We start from the raw sequence: 24,181 nt of genomic DNA, 5'->3' as shown, positions 1-24,181 counted from the left end.
CGTACTTCACGTCACCTTCTCTGTACCAAGACAGACACGGAGAGCGCTTGTCGTTATCGAGTTTGATAGCTGCTGCGGTTTTAAATCCCAAAACTACGATATGAATATGAGGGACGCTGTAGCAGAGGGCTCCAAAAATGTTGACGATCTGGTGTTCTTTAACGTGCTCCTAAAGGTAAGTACACGGGCCTCTAGCATTTCGCCTTCGTCGAAGTGCGGCCACCAAGGCCAGGATTCGATCCCGCGACTTTGGGTCAACATTCGGGCACCATAACCACTAGACCATCACGGTGGGTGCATTATCGAGCCGAACTTCGTATCTCTTTATTTTTGCTGTTATTATACCGGGAACTAGCTAGTACACGAGGCATACTGCTGACTATATCGAAGTCACATGAAGCATGACTAATGCTCCCACAGAGCTCCCAAGCCGTGCATGCGTCAAATACGGTAAAATGTAGGCCTCGTTTTTCACTTTCGCTTCCACACTTTCTATAGCTTTCGTATATCTCGTACGTCACTCAAGTACTCTCTTCCAAGAAAGGGATGACGCCTGAACGATGCATAATGTATGGCAGCAAAATTCTCGAAGTAGTTTGCTTCATAGCACAATGTTGTATACACTGAACCTTTCGTGGGGCGTAAATGCCGTGGTCATGAAATTTTTTTTTCATTAACTGCGGCCGTAGACAATCCCAAACAGATGAGAACATAGCGCCGCCTACGGTGCCGCCTTTCCAGATACTATGTTCATCATTGCCTCTGGCCATGGAGCGGTACCGCCTACCCCGAATGTTTTGTTTAATTAACATCCGATGGCGAGGTTTCATCAGTAGCTCCGATCGCAGCTGCCGAATAAATTTTCAGTCGTTTAATTTGTCTGCTCTCAAGTGTAAGGGTGTGTGACTCTTTCCAGCGAGTCCTGACTCGCCACGTATGTGACTCTTTTAAAGAGACACGTTAACTCTCTTTTGAGTCGCACGACTCTCCGACGAGAGCATAAGGATCTCCAAAGAAATTTCACGTGTCTCTTTAAACAGTCACATACGTAACAAGTCGGAACTCCCACAGAAAAAAAGGTCAAATGACTTTTTTTTTTTCTTAGCCTGTGGAAGCCAAAGCATTAGAGAGAGCAATGGCTTGTGTTTAAAAAAAAAACGGTTTGTCTGCTTAGTTGGTTTACATTACATTTCTGTTGCTTTTCTATTGCTTTTCTATGCTATTACATTTCTATTGCTATCGCCAGACAAAATACCTGAGCCAGGAGGTTGCTCTGGTGCGTATTCGTTATGAGAAAAAAAAATTAAATAAATGCAGGTGAGGGTGGTGAAGTAGTCCATCACACTCTATCTGAGGGATGCATGCAATGGAGTGGATATGTTGCGGAAGATCCTGTTGTAGGTGTCATTACTGTATTCTACAAAAGGGACCTGAGGAAGCGTTTTTGTTGTACCATCTGTGGTAACGTATCTTTGTGCGATATCAGGTCACAAATAATTGCTCTTCATGAAAGACAATCCAATGAAAGTGCGGGGAATTCTCCTGAACGCTACAAGTTCATGGGCCCGTGAACGATGTGAACGGGATAACCACGTCAAACGAATACTCATCGGGTAGAAAAATACCAGTCACAACTCTCCCTTTCACATTTTAGAGTGTTCAGAAGTTCTCCGATCCATGACCATTTCCACTGTGTATAATGAAAAAAGAAACACTGCTTGAGAGCGTTTCAGACAGATGGAGTAAAAACTACGTACTCTTAAGCATCGACTTCGTAAAATCCAGGTGATTTTCGGGTATCAACTGCATGCTTTACAGTGCCACCGCATAGTTCCCGTACATTTCATTCGTGACTTTATTGGAATTCACGAGGCTTGGTGACAGTTAGTGTTTTCATTGCTCTAGCAAAAAAACAGTCCCTGATATCGTTCATTCGGTTGGTGTCTGATGGCTACTAATACTTTAGACGGCGTTAGGAATGTTCTGCAAAAGTGTATTTCTAACGACAAGATTGGCTACTGTCACATAGGTTCTCCATGGGTGGCTCAACTTTAACTTTCTTTTACCGCAGTGTAAATGTGTTTTTAGTATCTTCAAAAAATTAAGTAGATATATAGAATTTCGTGAATATTGTATGTAATAGCAATTTGAGCTAGTCAGGGGGAATCCTTATATGCTCCTGTTTTATCTACAGATATTATTGCGCAATGAATGCGCTACAATTCCACGACAGCCGCAGAAACTTATATTTTATCAAGCCCCACTCATGTCGTACGGATGACTAGGGTTCGGATCCCGCCTTCGTCAACTTATCTTTCCATTTAATCCCATTGTCATGGACATTAGTGTTTCTATAGTTCGAAGTGCCCTGCTTCTTTGTTAGGTTCGGGCATAGTCCTTACCAGGAAGAGGCCTTCACGGAGTCTTTGACGTAAATTAAAAATGTGATTTATTAATGCAGACTATGGTGGCTTCTCTGTTAGGTTCGGGCATAGTCCTCACCAGGAACAGGCCCATACGGAGCCTTTGACGTAAATGAAAAATGTGATTTAATAATGCAGACTATGAAATAAAGTGCACTAGCGTTAAAGGTCACTGAATGCAAGCTAGTGCTCTCAGAAATCAGGCGAAAGCGGTAATCACCCTTGAGCGCAGTACGATCAACCTTAGCAACCGCGATGCGCAAGCCTTATGCACAAGCGCATTTTGCTATGGCCCCTGGCAGACCTTTCATGGTTGTGCGCCCCACCGGCTTATAACCTTTTGCGCACTCATGGCGCATCGCCATGCTTCCTTATGGGTTGCAAATATTTTCAGAAACAACAATGGTATGTTTAGGTTTCTAAAACGCTAATCACGCAAGCAATATACAGCATTTTACATGCTGCTAATTGGTCACAACTAGTTATGTTACATCGCATGCAACGAGTGTGTAGGTGGATTTAACAAACTAAACACCATAAAAGTGCATAAACTGCGCTCCCGTCACCATCATATCAGCTAACTACGTCATTTTCAACACTAAATTAGTTTCGCAAGGCGCACAGGAGCAGCAACACTTTCTTTTCACATTTGTCCTCTAGAAGTAATATTCTGGTTCGGATGAATCTTCACGAATCCCTGGTGGAAGTAGCCATGGATAGTTAATACGTAATTTGAAGCACTTTCACTTATTACGTCAAAAATCGCAATATCATTACCGCGTGCTTGCACTACGCCGTAATTCTCGAGTACAAGCACGATACTCTACAAGTCATTTCCCAGTCAGGTTAACACCTGGTTTATGTGCCATCACTGAAAAATTCTCAGCGAATAGCAGCCGTACAGGGGATTAGAAAACAACGCACAACTCCCGAATGCGCTTATATATGTCGCAAAAATATTACGTGCCGGGGATTCATAAAAAAGCGAATCACGGCTCAGTTTCTCTGTGCATTGCTACAAGGCGAAGTCAACGGCGTTGTCGAAGCGGTAAGCACCGCGGCTACAAAAGAATAGAAGGAAAATATAACGAGCGCTAAGGCCTTCCTACGTCAAGGCCCCTTGTCCGGCTTATGTTCGTGGTGCCGAGCCGAAGGCGAAGTCTGGTCCTTAGCCTTGGATTTTGCCGGCTTGTCCTTACGCTTTTTCGCCTCTTTGTGACTTCCTGAAGATCCCGCCTGATGCCGCGGCATATCGGCACCCTCTCCAGCCGGTTCTTCGCGCTGGTTGGCTTCGCCGCCGGAGTGCGGGTACCTCGGGAAAGGGGCCGAATAGGGAGTGAAGTCGGGATAAGTCGGCGGCACGTACGGAAAACCATAGAAGCCCGGCGTCGGCACGAGGGGCATGTAGGGCGTCTGGTACGGCATCATACTCGGCAGCATCGGCGGCGACCAGAACGGCGACCCCGGAAGCGAGTACGGCATGAAGGCGCCGGCACCCGAAATGGGAGACGTCGGGAAAACGGTAGGCGCGTACGGTGGCGACGCGGGCACGCTGAACGGCTGCTGCCCGTACATGGGCGACGGAGGAGGAGCCCAGGGGTACTGTTCGTCGGGCCAGTAGTAGCCGGCCGCGTCAGTCGCCGCGTCGTCCACGAATGCTCCCCCGTAGTAATCCAAATCGCCCGGCGAGAACGGTGACGCGGACGGCGCGTTGCCCGAGGTTCCGACCTGCTCATCGCGCGCCTGCCCGGGAATGACGTCCTCCGAGGCCTCGAACCTGTCGGTCGGTTGCTGATCGGCGTCGTCCGCGCCCTTGTCTGCGTCGGCGTTCTCTGCTGCCCGCGCTAGCACAAACTTCTTCAGCAGCTCGGCCTCGGCCTTGGACACCTCGGCGGGGTTGGTCTTGGTGCCGCCTTTGGCGGCCGCCTTCGATTTGGCCGCCGCCTTCGGTTTGGCGGGTTTGACCGGCTTTCCCTTTTTCCCTGGCTTGCCGACATTGGCGGGTGCGGGCGGAATATGCTCGGTGGAGAGCTCTTGGATAGCAACGATATGGGTGGAGCCACTGGAAGCCCCAGGTGGTTTGCGGACAACCTGAAAAGGAGCGATGACAGAAAGTCGTCTTATAGCGCTTGACTTGGTTCCTATAATGTGTATTGCTTGTTTCCTTTAACGTGGCTGCTCACGTGGCTGCGAATGCAACTTCCAGAGAACATCAAGGTAATTTAACGCGTGTATCTTACACAGCCGTCCGTTATGTCTTGCAAGAAGTCTGGCATGACTTCATGATTTAACGCGTTACTGTGTGTGCAGAAGGATTTTCCCTTCAAGTGTTACAAATTGTAATATTCTGCCGAACATTTTTAGGTGAAGTTTTTATAACTCAGAGATCTTGGCGTCGGCGATCCCGGCGCCGGCGATCGTACGCAAAGCCACAAATTACGCATGTGACCGGCGCAGCTCGACGGTGCACCGTTCACGTGGGTAAATGTATGCGCCGTTTTCCAATATATGATGCCCTCTCGATCGGGATGCTTGCCGGCGATCTGCCGTTTCCGATATGGCAGTCTGATCTTTCATCAAGGTCACTTGTCACTTCACGTAGCCAGATTTCAGTGTTGCCTGGGTAATGACGTATGGCCGTCGTTGTTGCCTATAGCAAATGAACTGTTACGTGGATGGAGGTCAGATTCCCGGCGTGAAGTATTAGGAGGGATCATTGCGAAATGAGAAAGAAAGAAAGAAAGAAAGAAAGAAAGAAAGAAAGAAAGAAAGAAAGAAAGAAAAAAAGAAAGAAAGAAGAAAGAAGAAAGAAAGAAAGAAAGAAAGAAAGAGAAGGCACACAAAACGCAAAGCTTCACTTGCCCTCATTTTCCGGACAGTGCGAGGGCTCCTGATTTCTCTCTCTCTCTCTCTCTCTCTCTCTTTGGTGTCATATTAAGGCTTGAGAACGTAAGACTCACCACTTGCTTTTGACCGCGAGGAGAGATCGGCATCTCACTGGGAGCCGTTTTGTACACCACCTTGGACGACTTTCTGCTGGGAACCTGGTGTCGTTTCGCGAACTGCTGCTCCGTCTCTTTGTCGATGACCAGCAGGTCCACTTTGACCGGGTCTTCCTTGATGAGGTCGAGTACTTCCTGGTGTGTCTTGCCTTCCACGGACGTCCCGTTGACCTACGTTTCGCACGTAGGCTTTTAAAATACGGGCGGACTCGCGGTAGAACGTACAAGCATCGAGCAATTGGAGAATAACGAAACCTATCAGGACGCTGGTAAGAAAGGCAATTGGTCTTCTAGTTCTATCTCCTTTAGACATCAAATAATTATCTGTTGAAAACAACAAAAGTACAGCCATACCGAAAGTCATGGATGTGGTGAGCCAGTCTGACAATTGATGAGTAAAAAAAAGCATCGAAGCTTTACAAGTGAGTGTTAAAACCTTTGTTTCGTTAACAAACAATACTTCCTCATTCCAACATGAAGAATACAGGGAAACAGTCCAACATGAATGCTGCGGGGTGAGAGCAAAAAGTCATTAAAGACTACGCGGCCGCTTTCATCCCGTTTCACGGAGCAACAGCAGCACTGGAATCTTGTTTAATGGCGGACTCCGTAGTGAAGAAAAAATCACACCATCTTCCGCTAAAGGGGACCATGAGGCGATGCGAAGCAGCGTTTCGGCATGTCGAGCCCGCGTTTCAGAGGGGGAGCGGAGAGGGGGAATGGGAGTAGAGAGGGAGAGGGAGAGGGGAGTGGAGTGGAGAGAGGGAAAGTGTGGAGAGGGGGAGGGGAGAGAAGGAGTGGAAAGGAGGTGTGTGGAGAGGGTCTGCGCATGCGCAGTAAGGAGGGTCACGCCGCACACCACACCACCACCGGATTGAACTCCACCATAAGATGCTTCACATCTAAAAAAGTCACAGTTTTGCCGCAAGGGCGAAGCAATGAATGCGATAGCAACAAATTGGAACGTTATACGAAGTCCGGATAGCAGCTTGCTCCTTTAGCATCCTATCTCGCGTACCTCGACATAACGCTGGCGTAGCAAAAGCAGCCGCTGCAGCAAGCGAAGTCATCTTCACGTTGTCTATCGCTTCAACGCAAACTGAGTGCGTGAAAACACAGCACGTGCAAAGTTATGAGCCTTCTGCTAATTCCCGTCAAGATAGGGCGCGCGCGACAGCGCCTTGCGCCTCAAAGTATTCAGTTTTTGCTGGAGCCACGTGATCCCCTCTCCGGGACTACCCGTGGGCCTTTCTCAAGAAGGACGGCACGTTTCTTCTTCGCTTGAGCCGCGATCATCGACTGCCCTCGCAAGCTATCACTCGCACGCAGGACATACGACGCCAGGCGATGTTCTCGCCCTTGGACCTTATACTTAACCTCCCATGTTACCCGCCACAGTGGTCTAGTGGTTATGGTGCTCGACTGCTGAACCGAAGGTCGCGGGATCGAATGCCGGCCGCGGCAGCCGCATTTTCAATGGAGGCGAAAATGCTTGGGGCCCGTGTGCTTACATTTAGGTACACGTTAAAGAACCCCAGGTAATCGAAACTTCAGGAGCCCTCCACTACGGCGTCCCACATAATCATATCGTGATTTTGGGACGTAGAACCCCAACAATTGTTATTATCATTTAAACCTACCGGCGACGGCGACTGCGACGACAAAAATCCACATGGAGTGCACATATAATTACTATCGCAATAATATACAGTGTTTGCATATTGCGCATGAAAAAGAGTTCGTAGGAAAAAAATGCGGTATATTTTATGACGCCGTAGAGCTTATTGTTACTGGGACAAGTAAGAGATCGTTTCGTGGCCGCAATTAGCATGTGCGTAAGGGATTTTCCAAATATGTACTCCGCGTGTACTATATGGATGGATATGTGGTGGTCTAACTAAATCAGAAATGAATCGTTATGTTTCCTGCCGCTGAAACATCGCTCCAGCAATAGTTAATTATAGATGTCATGGATTGGATGAAACCTGAAGGCATCAAAAATTAGTTTAGTTTTGTAACAGCGCGGTCTCTAGAATTATTCGCAAAGCTTTTACCTGTATTTCGCGTAGACCATCTTTTTAATGCTCTGGCGTTCGATGGCTACTCCCTCGCGATATGTGTCTGTCTGTGTGTCTATAGCGTAGCGCTTTTTCCGTAGGAGTACATAGGGCTCCAAAGAAAATAGTACGCGGGAAATACATAGTAGTGTATAACAAATAACTACTTGAACCCTCGAGTTACCAAATAAATAAGTTACCAAAAATATCGGCGTCGGTTACCCCATTACAGGGGAGCGCACACCTTGGCCTTTCTCTCCTGAAATGACGACGCTTTGAATGAGTGCAAATTGAGTGACAGTGTTATGAGCTTGTTGATGTCATCATGGCGCGGGATTCAGCTTATGCTGCGTCCAGATGTATGTTAACTACTTCAGCTACCACAAGGGCTCAGTCGTGATCTTTGGCATTAGTCATCGGGGCAGCGGTGGCTACATGGTTGAGCGTCCGCTTCCAATGCGGGAGGTACCGGGTTCGATTCCCAGTGCCGACCGGGAACCCACCGGTTTTTCCTAATGGCTAGAGGAGTACGCCGACCTGGCGCTCGGTTGTTTCTGAGTACTCATCTCGAAAGGTGGCCCCATAAGGTTCTGCAAAGACCCCTGGGTGCACCTTTACCCACCACAGCCTTGGTGAAATAGTTGAGCCTCTGCTGTGGGAGGCAGAGAATTGCTGCCGCCGGGTACCTACCGGTAAAATAGGTACAAGCGCACTTCCGGCCTGGTGCTCGGCAGAACGAAGTTCAAAGTCGCTTGGGAGGGCACCCACCCTGTGGGAAATTGGCGGCATGGGACCGCCAGACCTAAAAATAAGGTCACCCTCCTCTTTTTTTTTTTTTTTTTTGACCAATAGACATTGTGCAAGCTCTCATACATCAATGTACAATCAACAATCAGCTATCCTCCTGCGAAGACACGGTTCGCTTTCGTGTTAAACCGATTCCTATGACGGAGGGATCAATAATGTCTTTTTTTCCTGAAGTTCATGTAGCGAAGCTTTTTTCTGTAGTGTATAAGTAAAGGAATAAAGCGCCTGACGGCTTAGGCATTTGTTGCTGTGATGACGCTACGAGTGTGTTGTCTCGCTGCGCAATTTCGTGGGGAACAAAAGTCGGTGACCGGCGCAAGTTCTAGGGCCAGTGCAGATGCCATTCCGTACAAGTACACGTTGAAAGCTGGTGACGTGAATACTTCGTTCATCCTTGCTTTGGCCTTGCGTAACGGGACTCCAAACAAAGCAGGAGTTCAGGAGAAAACTCCTTGGAGAAAATAGAGGTCTGAAGATATGAATATTCTTGAACATGGGGTGTCGTTGGAGGATCCAGCGGCAACCCCTGTTCAAAAAAAGATGGTTGATCCCTCCTTCATAGGAATCGGAATAACACGAAAGTAAAGCGTGCCCTTACAGAAGTAACTGAATGTTTACAGAAATAACTGAATTGATATAAGAGAGTTTGCACAATGTATACTGATAGCACCGTTTGCCGTGTACTTAGCTTTAGGTGCATATAATGAACTCTAGGTGGTCGAAATTTCCGGAGCCCTCCACTACGGCGTCCCTCATAATCACATCGTGGATTGGGGACGTTAAACCCCCGATATTATTATTATTATAGCACCGTTTAACGTCGATGCACCCACTTCGATGATTGGTGGTACATCTCCATCCCGACGACTAACGTCCATGTTAAATGGTTAAACAAACCCTTGTGGTAGCTGTAGTAGTTAACGGTGAAAGCGTAATCAGAGAACGAGGTGTGATAGCCAGAAGAGCGTCGCATATTGGACGCTGAACTTGGTCGCCATTCCGCGGCATGTTAAACTGTGACTGAACACCACGGCCGGACTAGAGGTAAACGCAAAGCGCGTCCTGCCGCCCCGGTAGCCCGGCCGCGATTTTTCTCGGGGCGAGCGCGCCAGCGGTTAACTCGGTGTTACAGCCAGGTGACGCAGGCGCGCGTCGCAGATGCTATGAGCGAGGCCGACGCTTTTACGACGCTTGGTCTAAGATCGCCACCTCGCGGTGTGTTAAGGCATTGACAAAATTGAACTTCTCTTGAAAAAACGCCGAATGGGACGGACGTGTAACGCGTTGCAGGTGCTAATCGCGGAGGCCACAGTAATGACGAATTACTTTGCGGCTCCCAGAAGGCAACACCATCCCGCCGACCGGGAGAGTGGTAGATATAAAAGGCGCGTTTGTAAAGCTTGTAGAGACTGTGGCGGTGGCGCAGTGGATAGCGTGCCCGGCATCTGTTGTTGCGGACCGAGCGGTCGTGGGTTCGATGCCCATTGACAGAACCTTTTTTCTTTGACATCTGATCGTGTAAATTTTTTCTACGTCATTTCCGTGACGGAAATACGTCACTGAAGTCTTGGTGGACCCCGGCATAAAACACTTTCGTGTTAAAATCACAGCATATCCACGGAGTGAATGATGATGAGTGGGCGAAGCTGCGGAGGTTCATCGGTAAACCGTGAATCTTCCGTGAATTCTGCCCAGTACATCATCACCGACGTGAGATCGGGCGCGTTTATACTAAAGGTTCGATGAGTTATGACGACTTGCAGCTCACTTTAATTTTACATGTACGCTGTGAATTTTCATTGTTTAGAAAACCATTGCTTTAGAAAACATCTGGCGTCTTTCGTTAAGCAGCTGGCGTCTTTTCGTTTTGCTTTAGAAACATCTGGCGTTCTTTCGTTTTGCTTTTACAAAACATCTGGCGTCTTTCGTTTGTTTATTTCATCAATCAACGGCGTTTTGAACAAAATTTTTATTGTTTAATCACGCACAGGAGAAATCTCACCAGGTACTACCTTGGAGGTAAACAATGGCTGCTAATGGGAATGAGAGACAGAAGAAGTCGGCTTTTAGCTAACACTTACACTTCTACTTCTACTAACGTTTCCTACTGGAACATGCCAATGGCTGCTAATGGGGAATGAGAGACAGAAGAATTCGGCTTTTAGTTAACGCGCACGCTGCGAATTTTTTATTGTTCAACAACGCACAGGAAAAATCTCCCACCGGCACCACCTTGGAGGTTAAAGCGTAAGACTGGTTACGCACTACGACTACGACTACTACGACTACGACTACGAGGGACGAACGGGTGCCGCCTTAAGGAGCTTCGCCCCTAAAATATTCATACCTTGAATCCCACGAGGGAGTTTGAGGGCTAACCACTTTCGCGATTAAAAAAAACGCGGGGCATAAACTGTACGTACCTCGAGGAGCCTGTCGTCCTTGGCCAGGCCGCCCAGCTCAGCGGGGCTGCGGATGTCGAGTCTGTCGATCACGAATCCGTGGCGCTTTTCGTCGCTTTTCACGTCGAAGCCGTAGCCCTTGAAGTTCGGCCACCTTCGCAGATAGCACAGGCGAAGTCCGCGAACGACTTCCTGTGTATATATAGGCGCAATTATAACACCAAGAAAACAACTCGTGCGAGTAGAGAGCCCAAAGAAAAAGCCAGACATCAAAAATCAGTTCTGCGGAATCCCGCAAGGTGGAGGAAAGGTTAAGAACGAGAAAATAGACAAACACCCATTTGTAGCACAAAGCCACAAGGAAATCCATACGGATTTCTCAGAAATAAAGCCGCTTAGTCGCCGAAAAATTCGTCGTGGTCCGGGGTACGAATCCGGGACCAACACCTTTCCGGGCCGGTCGCTCTACCAATTGAGCTAACCAGGAAGCTAGCAATTGGCAGCGCGAGCGCGAATTCATCGACAACTCGAAGCAACTGGGCCAACGCCTTTCCGGGGCGGTAGAGCGACCGCCCCGGAAAGGCGTTAGTCCTTGGGTTCGAACCCCGGACCAGGACGAATTTTTCGGCGACTGAGAGGCTTTATTTCTGAGAAATCTGTGTGGATTTCCTTGTGGCTTCGTGCTACAAATGGGTGGTTGTCTATTTTCCCTTTCAAAAAGCCAGACAGTCCGATCACTACGTCGTGGTTGTGGCAGGAGGTTAGCTAGGGCCAAAATTAGCAAGATTAGCTAGTGCCCGTAGTGTGCGAGTAAGTACGGTACTTAAATTCGGTCGGCAATTATTGCTTAGACATCATACCTCGAAGAAAAAGGATGGAAGAGACACAGAAGAACGTCGCCTTCAAGAGTCGATATCAAAACACTACGGTGAGCGATGTCTAAGGTCGATTCTTTCATTCTGTTGTCCTTTATGCACTGCATTTGTATCATGACATGTCCTTATGATATTTACTTGTTCCCCCCCCCCCCCACCCTTATGTAATGCCTTGTATAGGGCCTTTAAGGATTTAATAAATGATGATCATGACAAGTATATTATAAGCGACAATGTAAAAGAGCAGTGATGAATAAGTGTTCGCTCAACTGTGTAATAATTAACTCTACGTAACATTCCTGTGGCCTGCTAGTTAAGATTAAGGCTGTGTTTACCTCTATGACCTACGTGTCTGGCTGGCTATGAAAATTTGTCCTTGAGCGAGAAAACAATGGTGCGACTCCCGACACAGACACATGTGTTTCTTCTTATTTGGGGGGGGGGGGGGGGAGAAGAGAGGGGGATGGGCGGCGAAAGGGAAAAGCGGTGGGGGTGTGATGGCGTTCGGGTACATGAATTTGGGCGTGCATTGATGACAGATTTATTGCCGTGCCCTCAAACAAGCGTTTCCTTTACGGACCCTTGGTTAATTATGTGAAGAAGCCTGTTGTGCCTCAGCACAAAGGCCACAATGTCGCCGACTTTCCGACAAAGAGGAATCCTGGAAAACGGCGTCTTGGCCCAGCCGGCCCCGACAGCTGATACCAGTCGTCATGCTTTAACGCTGCCTAACGACTGAGAACAGCATTCCTGAGGGCGATGGAGGGAGCACTCATGCCGGCGCAACCTGGTTCGGAGAGGAGTCGGCACCTTCGGAGAAGGGTCAACACCTGCGTGTTGCTGATGTCGGCGCGTCCCAGTTCGGAGAAGAGTCGACACCTTCGGAAGGAAATCAGCACCTACATGCTGCTCATGCCGGCGCAGCCGAGTTCGGAGAATGCAGAGGGGAGTCGACACCTGCGACCGGCGGACGGTCAGCAGGACAATGGACGGCTAGAGGATTTAAGGCCGTGCCGGTCCGTCGATCGGGAAGAAGGAGAACGACTCGAACGGAGTCGACCGAGTCGAACCAGCCGACGTGGTCGGGCTGGAAGTCATGTTGCTTAAGAACGAAAATATGTAAATAGTCTGTACATAAAATCTTTTCCTTCTTCACCTTGCCCTTACTGACTACTCCGAGCACGATACACACCCGTGTTCGCACCGGCCACGCAACCCGAGTCCCAACAGCGGTTCCAGAGGAGGGATGCAACGACGCGTATTCCAAGCAGCGAGCCTGAGGGACGACATCGGAACTTAAAGGTGCCAAAACCACGAAGTGATTATGAGGCACGCCATGGTGGAGGACTCCGGATCATTTCCCTACTTTTTTTTCAGTTGAATCCATTTTCTTTTTTCAATTCAGTTGTTTATTTGCAGGCGTAAAACATTCTGAGTACCAAAACTGGTATCGTGCGCCTGAATCTATGTACAAGGGTCCCAAGCCACTCCCAAAGCTCATTTGCGGTGATCGCGCGAAGGCCCGAGCGCTACTGACTTGCGTTTGGGTTTACGGAGGACAAGCCGTAATCTGAAACACATCTACAGCGAGCATACGCAAACCCAACAATCCCAAAGAACCCAAGGCCTGAGATCTCAAGTCTAAAAATATCTAATGTAATATTGATTTAGGAATCTAGACCATCGACAATAACGATAAACAACGCTGGCTGTGATAGATATTTAAAAGGCACAGTGCCACTATTACACTGCACTTGCGTCACAACGACGAACACGGCTAAACGCTTACAGTTTGCGTCGCCGATTCGGGAGGTGTGCGCGTTATTGGGCGGGTGGCAGTCTGCTTTCCCTTGCGCGAAGCCGCCATGACGCCTTCCTCGCAGTCCGAGCCGCAGTTCTTCACGAATGGCGCGCTTTCTTTGGAGACGCAAGTTCCCTTTCGTAGTTTCCGTGCGATGGCTGGAAGTGCAACGCACATTGAACGTTTTACCAAACGTCGCAGTTCCTGCACTGCGTGCACTACATTTCTGGGTGTTTATACTATCCGGATGTACATATGACACGGCATTCTTTCCTGATGTCGTCTGTTGTTGCTTATATACTTCATGTACGAGCTCTTTCACACTTAAGGGAAAACTTGGAGCTCATTGCAATGTGCTCTCAGTTTTCCCCTAAGTGTGAAACAGCCTGTACATAAGTTATGTACAGTGTGTTAACAGTCCTTGTTAGCACTTTCACAGTACTACGCGGTTGAAGTCTTGACCTTGCTGTAATACAGGGGCGAAAGGCGCAATACTTTTAAAAAATGCAAACAGGAAAGAAAGTACCGTATACCACAACAGCATAGACAAATGTTCAATAGAATATACATGAAAAAAAAATGTAAATGCGCTCCAATATGCACACATAAAAATAACATTTTATAAAATTCGTTGTTGGGCTAGTTGGTTCATACTTATCAATACTGGATAGCGCGGCTTTAGCGCAGGGCAAACTAGAAACACTGGCGCACATAGGACAAGCACTACTCGCAGCTAAGCTTTATTGGGTGTATATGTGTAGCCTATTGACTCCCAATAAAGCTTAGTCGCGAGTGGCCCCGTTTCTCAGTGTTTCTTCTTTGTCTTGTGTTAAAGCCGCGATTTCCAGTATTTATAAATTGAAAATAATCAAAGAAAGACGTTCAGTGTAACAATTCCCGGAAATTCCGCAAGAGTTTTTGCTCAAATTCTTGACTCATCATACGGTACAGTCACTACCACTGAACGACTTATCCCTATCAACCATGCTTAACCTAGCCCGGGCATGCACAAGAAGCACTTTAACGCGCAGGTTACGTATGATGTGCATCACTTACCTCAGCAGAGAAACTCGTTCGCCGGTTTACTTCGCAAGAGCTGACGAGTCGACGTACTGGGGACCAATCGATATCCTCCTTCTTCTCCTTCTGATGATGATTATTATTATTGCCTTTATGAATGACTCACACCCACTCTGGGGGATTGGCCAAGAAACGCTGCTCATAACGATCACGCGCTAGTGATGCAGAACTATCGATGGTACTATCGATACTATCAATAGCTGAGTCACTATCGAACTATCGATTGTAAAAAATACTATCGATAGCGCTATCGATAGTAAAAAATTTCGATGGTACTATCGATATCTATAAAATCAACAGCACGGACTCACTGCAGAGTAAACTTGGTTCCCCGCGCGCGTGGTACACAGTGGAGCCGGAGGAGCAGGCTGAAGCGCAAGAAAGTTGACATGCTTGTGTTCTTCACCAGTGTTCTTTGCTGACACGTGATCATAAAGTCAAACTGTTCAGCTGCAGCGGAAAAGAAGCCGTTACATGTGGTGGGACTGGGTGGCTTCAAATTGATATTGCATTTTATGATTTCAAATAAAAAATATCAAGAAGTTAATTGTAAGGTGTAACTGGTTGCTTTTGGATACGAATTCATTGATGGATATATTCCGCCATTTTCACTGCGGAAATAATTCATTTCTCTGCCAAAAATTGCTCATAAATTAAGCGAAGCTAGTAGTAGGCTATCGCAAATGTTTTGGCAATATAGCCGGCCAGCAACCGCATCATTATTCACACCGTTATCGATATTATTATCACGTGGTTGTGTCAGTGAAGAATGCTGTAGCAAGACTGCAAACATTACGGCGTGGTCTGCGTCAGACGTTGCTAACAGTCTTTGTGGGTGAAGCCCGAATACGTCAAAACAAAGCAATAAACACGCGTGGCAGTAATATCACTATAGTAATATTAACGATGGTACTACTGATTGCACTATCGATAGTTTGTCGATAGTAGCACTATCGATAGTGTGTTTACACTATCGATAGTTAAAAAAAACTATCGATACTCTCGATAGTCAATTTACCGATAGTTCTGCATCACTATCACGCGCACGAAAATCTCTTCGTCTTTTTTCTCAAGTAATATTTCCCCAAGAATTTCTTGACGAAAGCCTAAACCTTTTCCGTATTATGACGTGCCTGGTCGCGCATAGTGGCCAAAATGCGGCGAAACAACACGCGATACCGAAACAAAGGACAATTTTTTTTTTTCGATTGATTCTGGCGGCCGTAGTTTTGAATGACTCACTTACACAACGTGGCCTAAAATAGTTCGTAAACATTACAGAGCTTCTTGCATGGAGACACAGGTGTCGACAATTGTTTCAACTAATGGAGCGTTTTATAGCTTATCTGAAAACGCAACTACCACGCACGGAGTGATAGGGGGAATATACTTTATTGACACGGAATGGTGGGTTACCACAAGCGTCACCATGTGATGTTATCTTGTAACGCAGCGCTTAGAGAAGGCGCGTAGTTAGGAATGCGCTAACAAAGTCCAAGTTTTGCGCTTTTGCGTGCGTCTACGGCGATGCACTTGAGATGCATGCACCCCCTTCTGTATTACATTTCCCCTACGGGAACACCGTAATAACACGAAGCCTTTCACGCATTCTTGCTCAAGTTATCGCAAGATGTCGTACCAGCGTTGTTAGTGTATCCGCATTTAACGTAACCTTGCATTTGTGTAGAAAGTGGACAAGATAAAACTATCTAATTACTTAAACAGTTAGTTTTACCACCTAGGGCACAACTATGCCGAAATCTTGTCAATGCTCTTCGCGGGCGCTTTAATTAAGTGCCAACAAGCCAAGCCACAAGCCCTTGTGGAATTAGTTCGTATTAACGAGCTTTATTTAAAGAAGTGCTGATAATTCTGAGGTGCACTGACGAAGCAAAACGGACCCGACGGAAAAAAAAAAAGAAAGGTCTCACCGAGACTCGAACTCGGATCGCTGGATTCAAAGTCCAGAGTGCTGACCATTACACCATGAGACCAACCGCTTCCGACGCCGGGAATCGAACCCGGGCCTCCTGGGTGAAAGCTAGGTATCCTAGCCACTAGACCACGCCGGAGCACGTTTACGTCGACTGCGAGGGGGGCCCATATAATCCACAAACGAAGCAGACATGCGTCATAAAAACGCTCGCCAGCCAACGGAGATAGCACCGCAGCAGTAGCAACAGCTTCCGAGCCACGCTTTCGTCACGCGTCGATGGTGCGCGTCACGCGGCTCGGGCAGTTACACGGAATACGCGCGACTTCTTTCGTGTCTTTCGCTATTTGTACCCTTCTATAGCGAAGTCTATAGCGCCAGCCGGCGTGGAGCCTCATTACTACATCGCGCTGCTGAGTAAAAGTTGTCTGTTTCAGACCCAGCCGCGGCTTGTGATTCTATGGGTAAATGAAATGCGAAACGATCCGTGAATCATTCTACGAGTGGCCGTTAGAGAAATGGCAAGCCGATTAAGATTAATATCGAGTCATCTGCATTATATACAGACCCTCATACCACACTGCGCAACTTCGAGACGCTGAACAGCACCAATTACTTTTTTCATTATTGTGACGCTCTGATAATTTAGTGATTGTAAGAATCGACGATATGTGATTTCGGGAGTATTTCGCAGTTTCACACGCGATTGCTCTGCAGCTTCTCTTGGTGCTCCTCTTGGTTAGTTGCGATCGCGGGGACAAACCTCACGAACGGCAGAAAGAAAAACGTCGCTTATAAAAAGTTGATTATGGCACATGCACAATGACCATTTATTTACTTATTTATTTACATTTTTCTTCTAAATGTCATTATTGGTGTCTTCTCGTGTTTTCTATTTTTTCGCACACCAGTGTTCTCATTGATATTCCATTTTACTTTTCATTTAATTATATTACATATACACTCGTCCGAATCCGGAGGACCACGGGTGGCATTGCGCGAGAGTCCACAAACTGGCCGGTCCGTTTCGGCGAAGCAGGGCATACGACAAGACGGGTGAAAGAACGAACAGAACAACGGGTCGACGCTCTTCTGCCGCCGTCTCTGCAGCTCTCGAGCTCCATCCAATAAGTGGGCACCGAAATGGACGGCCCACATAGTGAAATTTCACAGAATACGCCTCCAACTGTGTTTGGTGAACTTCACAATGGCGGTAAATAGGGTTTGTTGGCAAAGCTCGATCCGAAGGCATGCTGAAATTAGGAGAATAACCGGCTTGCGTGAAAGCAATTATTTATATTTATTTTCAGATTTTGTATTACCTCTTGCGTTATTAACGCGATAGCGTTAGAGAGCTCCTTTCGCAGAAATTCCGGTGTCGTCGGCGGCGAAAAATCGTCATCTTGTCTGTGACCGAAAAATCGAGAAAGATTCAAATAAAATAAATAATAATAAAGTTCTGTCTGAGTGAGAATCGAACCCAGGCCGCCTGCCCCTTACAAAAAAACTTAGAGCCTATCTGCAGAAATTCTACAGACCACGAGTCACCCCGGATTCGGAATGCGGAAAGAAAAGTGACAGACTTTTTGTCACCCCTTGTCACCTCCCAGTAGGCAATTGGAACACCCTTTCTGCAGAAAGTCTGCAGAGCATTTGTAGCCGCCAGGATGCAGCATGCCGGCAGAATGTCTGCAGAGCGTTTGCAGAATTTCTGCAGCATTTCTGCAGAATATGTGCGGACCTTTGTCGCGGATGAAAAAAATAATAAGAACTACCCTTTGCGTTAGCACCACGAGTCAGGTAACATGCAGCATCCAGGGATAGAATACCGTACAAACACCCACCAACACACGACCACAGCGTACACGCAACAACGGCAAAGTAAATACCGCACACTCGCGCTTCACAACCCAACACCGACCACACGGGATACATAGCCATGGTATCTTGACCTGCCATTCAGTGCCGGTGGAGAAATTCCTACGCTTCAAAATTTTAAATTTACACGTTCACAGAATGCATGTCAATTTATGCTGGATGTTAGGTAGCCATAAAACACACAGATCTGTTAATCTACACCCACCAAATGTGCAACGCTATTTTAATTAGCGAATTCCAATTGCCAGCTGGCAGGCTGTCGCATGGTGCTCCAGAAAAGCTGCAGCCTTTCTGCAGAAATTCTGCAGACCATGAACAACCCAGAGCACGTGAACACAGACAAGTGACAGACTTTCTGTCACCCCCTATCAGTGTGTCACTGAAAGGTGAAATCTATTTAATCATTAGTATCAAATGTGTCATGATCCAGAATATATAGATACATACCTATATAATATATACATCCACACGCACGCACTCTCGGCTCTCATTATCAGGAAAGTTTGCTTGCCGCGTCTCCCAGGGGTCTGCAGAAAATCTGCATATAGGTCTATATGGGGGTGACTGGTGGGTGACTGAAAGGTGAAATCCATTTAATCATTATTATCAAATGTGTCATGGTCCAGAATATATAGATGCATACATATATATTATATAAATTCACACGCACACACTCTGGGCGCACATTATCAGAAAAGTCTGCTTTGCCGTCTGCTAGGGGTCCGCAGAAAATCTGCAGACTAGGTCTATATGGGGATGACTGGTGGGTGACTGAAAGGTGAAATTCATTTAATCATTATTATGAAATGTGTCATGGTCCAGAATATATAGATGCATACATATATATTATATAAATTCACACGCACACACTCTGGGCGCACATTATCAGAAAAGTCTGTTTGGGGTCTGCAGAAAATCTGCAGACCAGGTCTGCAGAAAGGTCAAGTCCACAGGGAGGTGACTGGGGTGACTGGGTGGTGACTCATAGGTGGCAGACAGGTGAAACCAATTTTTGTAATGGCAAACAGGTGTTCTACCACAGAGCCACGCTATCGCTTGGTACTGCTTCGAAAAAAAAAACACTATATGAATGTTATGTATGACATTAGTGTGTCTAACGCATGTAATAATGCGTGGCAAAAGCGTAGAATCACGCCAGGCGTCGAAACATGAATTACGCAACTAGTGGGTGTTTCAAAGGTCTACCCATTACAAAGCTGTGTTGACTTACGGACGCAGTAGTGGGCCCTTCGCTGATTCGCAAAAGGAAGAATTATGGCGTAGTGGGCACTTAACAAATGTACTACGCGCAGTAAGCATTCTATGATAGTTTGAAACGGCCAATGTTACGCGCACAGTCGTTCGTTTCTTTACGGCACGGTTGAGGCATGCACCGACAACCGAAGCTAGGCCAGCTAGGCTAGCACTTGAAAGGCGATGCGCACGGGGCCCGATTACGCTATGGCGTTCTACTCTTGAAGGCGAAGCTAAAACGACCTCCAAGTTTTTATCTCATGCATACTCTCAATCAGCTTAGCCTTATTGCGTGATCGTTCAGTATTCGTTTTATTGGACATTTCATTTTATTTCATTGCCCCGCTTAACGCATTCTTTCATATGCCTCCTGCCGCCCGCCATACTCGGCTCGTACCCCACGGTGGGTACGTGCCTTCGAAAAATGGTTCGTCACCATCTTGATAGCATGAATTAACGTTCCAGCATCATCGTCATCACGGTGACAGCGCCTGCTTCTTGGCCTAGTCTTTTTTTTTTTCATTTTCATTTTACTCTACTGTGAGGCACATTTGGGGGGTGGAAGAAGGAGTAAACACACAAATATTCAAAGACTAAACCTTCAGGTTGGTCTATTACAGTTATTTCTGTTTTTCCTTCATTATACCAGTGAGTTATTTTGTAACCTGTCTATGTCTGAAAATATTCAAAATATAAAACAATTTAATTTCTAAAACAATAATATCTGGGGTTTAACGTCCCAAAACCACGATATGATTATGAGAGACACCATAGTGGAGGACTCCGGAAATTTCGACCACCTGGGGCTCTTTAACGTGCACCTAAATCTATGTAGACGGGCCTCAAACATTTTCGCCTCCACCGAAAATGCAGCAGCCGCGGGCGGGATTCGATCCCGCGACTTTCGGAATTTCTAAACAATTTACTGTCCGTTTCATGGCCGCTCCCCCGCGTTTGATTGCACCAGGTTAGTGAGGAACAAACCAACCAGCCCAATACAAACAATCTGAAAATAACGTATAAAAAATAAGCAATGAGAAGATATCCTAGACACCTTACTCGCAAGCACAGCAAGCAAGCATAAGATATTATGCAACATCCTGGAGCACTGCGTCAAGTTTTTGAAGAATAAGGTGCACATTCAGATAAAACAATGTAGTTTGACAGCCTGTCTCACTCATTGATCACCCGTGGAAAGAAACTGGGCTTAAAGGAATCATTGTGGGATCTGGGCGGAGGTATGTATGTACTTACATCCCATGCCGTTGTCTTGGTGTTTCCCCACTATTTATTTCTATGTACTTTGATTTATTCATTTTTACCAGTTCATTAATTATTAGATAGAGTAATTTGAGCCTTTCACACGCAGTCCTTTTTCTAATAGTACGTTGAAATGGGCATCGTTAGTTAAGAAACAAAGGCAATAATGTTCACGCGCGAACGAGACGGACGATGAAGAATGGAACGTTCCCGCGCGCAGCCTTCACCGTGTTTGTCGGCACGAACATAACTTCGGCATCGATTGCGAAAAGGGGCACTTATCCACATTGGGCTGTCTCCCCGCGGTCCCGATAACTTGCAGAGTGGCGACGCTGTTCCCGCTTTGTCCAGGGTGCAGGGCAGGCTTCGGTCATGGCCGCGACGAGTGCCAGCCCGCAGGCGGTGCCTCCTAGCAGCGAGAGAGAGACTCCAGGTGGGCAATGACCACTACAAAATAGTTTAATCAACGCGTATAACACTTTCACGCGCAGTGTCCACATTATGGGTGCTAAACTTAATGTTGCCAGTTATTTCGACTGTAGTCCAAATAACTGGCAACGCTTAAATTGAAAGAAATAAATGTGGTCGAAAAATCACCCTTTCCTTCAGTGGGATCCGAACCCACAACATTCGAATTACGCATTTGTATAATACAAAAAAAAAAACGAGCCCCTCGGACAATTCCCCTACTTTCGTACTTGGGATAATGCTGTGTGATTTTTACAGATATACAAACAGCTCATCATAATTCGTGCCCGAACGGCATAACAACGGCACACAGCAAGGAAGAAAAGGCATGAACGCCGTTCGACCTCAGTTCGGTTTCGCAAAACCACGTGAGCTGAAGAAAACTATATGGGGTGGGGGTTCGGGAATCCATGCAATTGAGTGAGAAGGAAAAAGAAATGGCGAAGCTTGCCCTAAGTCGCGCAAGGCTTCAAACAGTTTCTAAGTCTAATCTGGTTCCTTCTAGGTTGTTGCTAGGCTTTATCTAAGGGATGCTAGGTTGCTTCTAGGTTGTTGCTAGGCTTCAGCTAGGTGATGCTAGGTTGTTTCTATGTTGCTTCTCAGCGTAGAGAGGTTCGAGTTAAACCACAGTCCCAGACACGACACGGATGTCCAAACTCCAGAGACAGAAACTCGCGCTGAAACCGAGCGTTCGCACCTCCCATGTAGATCTACGGGCACGTAGTCGTTCGCGTAGGGCTTTCACCGCTTCGGGCTCTTCTCGCAGCCGCCATTGCCTTTCCCGTTCCCTATAGTATCCTCTCGTTGTACGTGCCGCTGAAGCACTGCGCACAGATGCTTCAGCGAATCTGAAACGTGCGGCCACGGTGTTTATCACTGGGTTAATTCCGATTGTTTATTAAAGTTTTCCTCAGTTACTGGTTACGTCTGTCTACAAATCTTAATTGGTGGTTGCCGCGCGTCTGATGCCTTCTTCATTTTTAGTGGACCAGCGATGAGTCGTGAGATTTGCCCAATTTCTGTGGCACACACCTGTTTATGATGATGATAGTTTTTTGTACACACTAAAGGTTTTTACGGCCGGCTTAAACAGCCTCGCTTTAAAGGCCAACTACGGCGATTTTTCGAGGTCAGTCGATTTCAATAAAATTCGTTGGGTACGCTCCTTCTCACGTTCCCGTCATTTATGCCAAATTACAGGCTGGAGAGATACGCAGATTCATTACAAATGAATTTTATTGATTGCCCCGACCCTCTCCAACTTGCTTCCCAGAATTATTGGCAACATTGTGAGTGTGACGTCATTTTTGCCAAATCAGAAATTACAAAACCGAGGTGCCACTGCAGCATCTGCAGCACCTGCGTCAATATTTCGGCACGGAAACACTTTCCGTAATGTATAGAGGGTGCACCGTGACCGGGCTTATCGGTATACGGTGAGCTGCGCGTCGTGCGAAAGGTGGCTCGTACTTGGCTTATATTAAAGTCCTTCGGTCCTACCAACGTGATGCTGAACGCCGCTATTGCCAAACTTATGCACTGCTCCCATAGCAATATTAAGAAGTTTTCGTTAGTCCGCAAACTTCTCAGCAATAGCATTTTACCCGATCGCGGCCCCACAAACTTGAGCCGCCTGGACATGTGGCGCCACCCGGCGGTGGAATGTGCAACCAGGTAAGCAAGTAACTAAACAGGTATATTCTACTTCATCGAAGGGGAATGGCGATTTTAGTTGGCCTCCAAATGCGTCCGAATCGCAGTTGTCATTTTCCGACAGCTCCGAGGAGCTTGTGCACGTAGCACGGTCAGTCACAGACATGGTACGGCTAACTGTAGAAAACAGCGCTAAAAGACGGGACGAAGAAAGGACACAAACCACGGCGCTGACGGCGCTGGTTGTTAGCGCCTTGGTTCATGTCCTTTCTTCGTCCCGTCTTTTAGCGCTGTTTTCTACAGTTAATCATGGACCAACCGGCCCAAATGCGTACCTGGGCCTGTCTGCTCTACGCGACCGCGAGTGGCGACGCTGACTTGGATTGGCGCCATGTCAGTCTTGCTGCGCCGCTCCTCGGAACGGTTCATGGGGAGAGCACTCCTGGCGGCATAGGCTCAGCTGGGCCCGAAAAGTCGCATCAGATTCATCCATGATTTGGGTTACGCCATGTCTGACGCGGGGGGCCTACCCTTCGTTTACCGGGGTTACTACCGGGGTATATCATCCCCTGGCGCTAAGGCAGCTCCACAAGGGAACTGCACGCCGCAGACTCTACAAGGGGTGAACCCCGCATCGTGATGACGCTGGCTTATGGAAAAACGACAACTGCACACATAACCCCTTTTTCACTGTTGCGGTGGGACAAAATTGTCCTACCCAACCTTCCCAGGCCTTTTGCCTGGGGGATATATGTCGTCAGGGTCACCTTTCCCCTGAGCGTCTGCTCTTCGCCGCTTTCGTAGCTTTCATACTACGCGCTGGCGGGACCGGCATGCCTTGCACGATTTCCTGTTTTTGCCGACTTATACCTCACGTGAAGACAGTACTGCTCGGTTGGGTTTCGGTTTCGGTGTAGCGCTTCTCTTGCTTGTTTAAAATGATTGTCCAATTTGCCGAGTATTTCTGCGATCGGATCCGTGACAGGAGCGTCTCAGGAACATAAAAGCACCATTACTTTGACATGGTCAAAAAGTCGCCGGAGTTGGCCTTTAAAGAGATGGCTTTCGCCTTCGAGTAGTCTTAGGCAAATGCATAAGGGACAGTGTCATATTTTTAATTTTTTTTTTAGCCAAGCATACGCCGCAAAGACGAAGTGAACGCGCAGCGTGCGCGCCTCGAACCATGAGCGGCGTTGGTGGTCATGTGATGCGAAGGTCTAGTGATGCGAACGCCGCTTTATACTTAAATTTTTTTTTTGGTCACGTGAATCCCACAAAGCGCGAGGCA

At 47.2% G+C, this 24,181-nt stretch overlaps 1 protein-coding gene and 2 non-coding genes across 3 annotated transcripts; all 3 read right to left on the bottom strand.

Moving 5' to 3' along the window:
* Window positions 1-3,533: 3,533 nt before the first annotated feature.
* Window positions 3,534-23,322, bottom strand: LOC119391252 (uncharacterized). The gene is made up of 5 exons (XM_049415214.1): window positions 23,229-23,322; window positions 13,356-13,525; window positions 10,713-10,829; window positions 5,384-5,596; window positions 3,534-4,514 (listed from the first exon to the last, which is right to left on the bottom strand). Exons 1-5 carry the CDS (start codon window positions 23,320-23,322, stop codon window positions 3,534-3,536), a joined length of 1,575 nt encoding a protein of 524 aa, XP_049271171.1.
* Trnaq-uug (transfer RNA glutamine (anticodon UUG)) lies at window positions 16,370-16,441 on the bottom strand. The gene has a single exon. It is a non-coding gene; the product is annotated as a tRNA-Gln (tRNA).
* Trnae-uuc (transfer RNA glutamic acid (anticodon UUC)) lies at window positions 16,448-16,519 on the bottom strand. The gene has a single exon. It is a non-coding gene; the product is annotated as a tRNA-Glu (tRNA).
* Window positions 23,323-24,181: the final 859 nt, after the last annotated feature.

This window comes from Rhipicephalus sanguineus, chromosome 4, assembly GCF_013339695.2.
Source record: "Rhipicephalus sanguineus isolate Rsan-2018 chromosome 4, BIME_Rsan_1.4, whole genome shotgun sequence".
Lineage (NCBI taxonomy): Eukaryota > Metazoa > Arthropoda > Arachnida > Ixodida > Ixodidae > Rhipicephalus > Rhipicephalus sanguineus.
Note: the sequence above shows the minus strand (reverse complement) of the source record. Positions and strands in the feature narration are given on the sequence as shown.

Coding starts and splice junctions, on each gene's coding strand:
- LOC119391252 (XM_049415214.1), bottom strand. CDS start 23,322: ATGAACCGTTCCGAGGAGCGGCGCAGCAAGACTGACATGGCGCCAATC. Junction 5,597..10,712: donor AGGACGACAGGCTCCTCGAG/GTACGTACAGTT, acceptor TGCGAAACGTAG/GTCAACGGGACGTCCGTGGA. Junction 4,515..5,383: donor CTCGCGGTCAAAAGCAAGTG/GTGAGTCTTACG, acceptor GCTCCTTTTCAG/GTTGTCCGCAAACCACCTGG.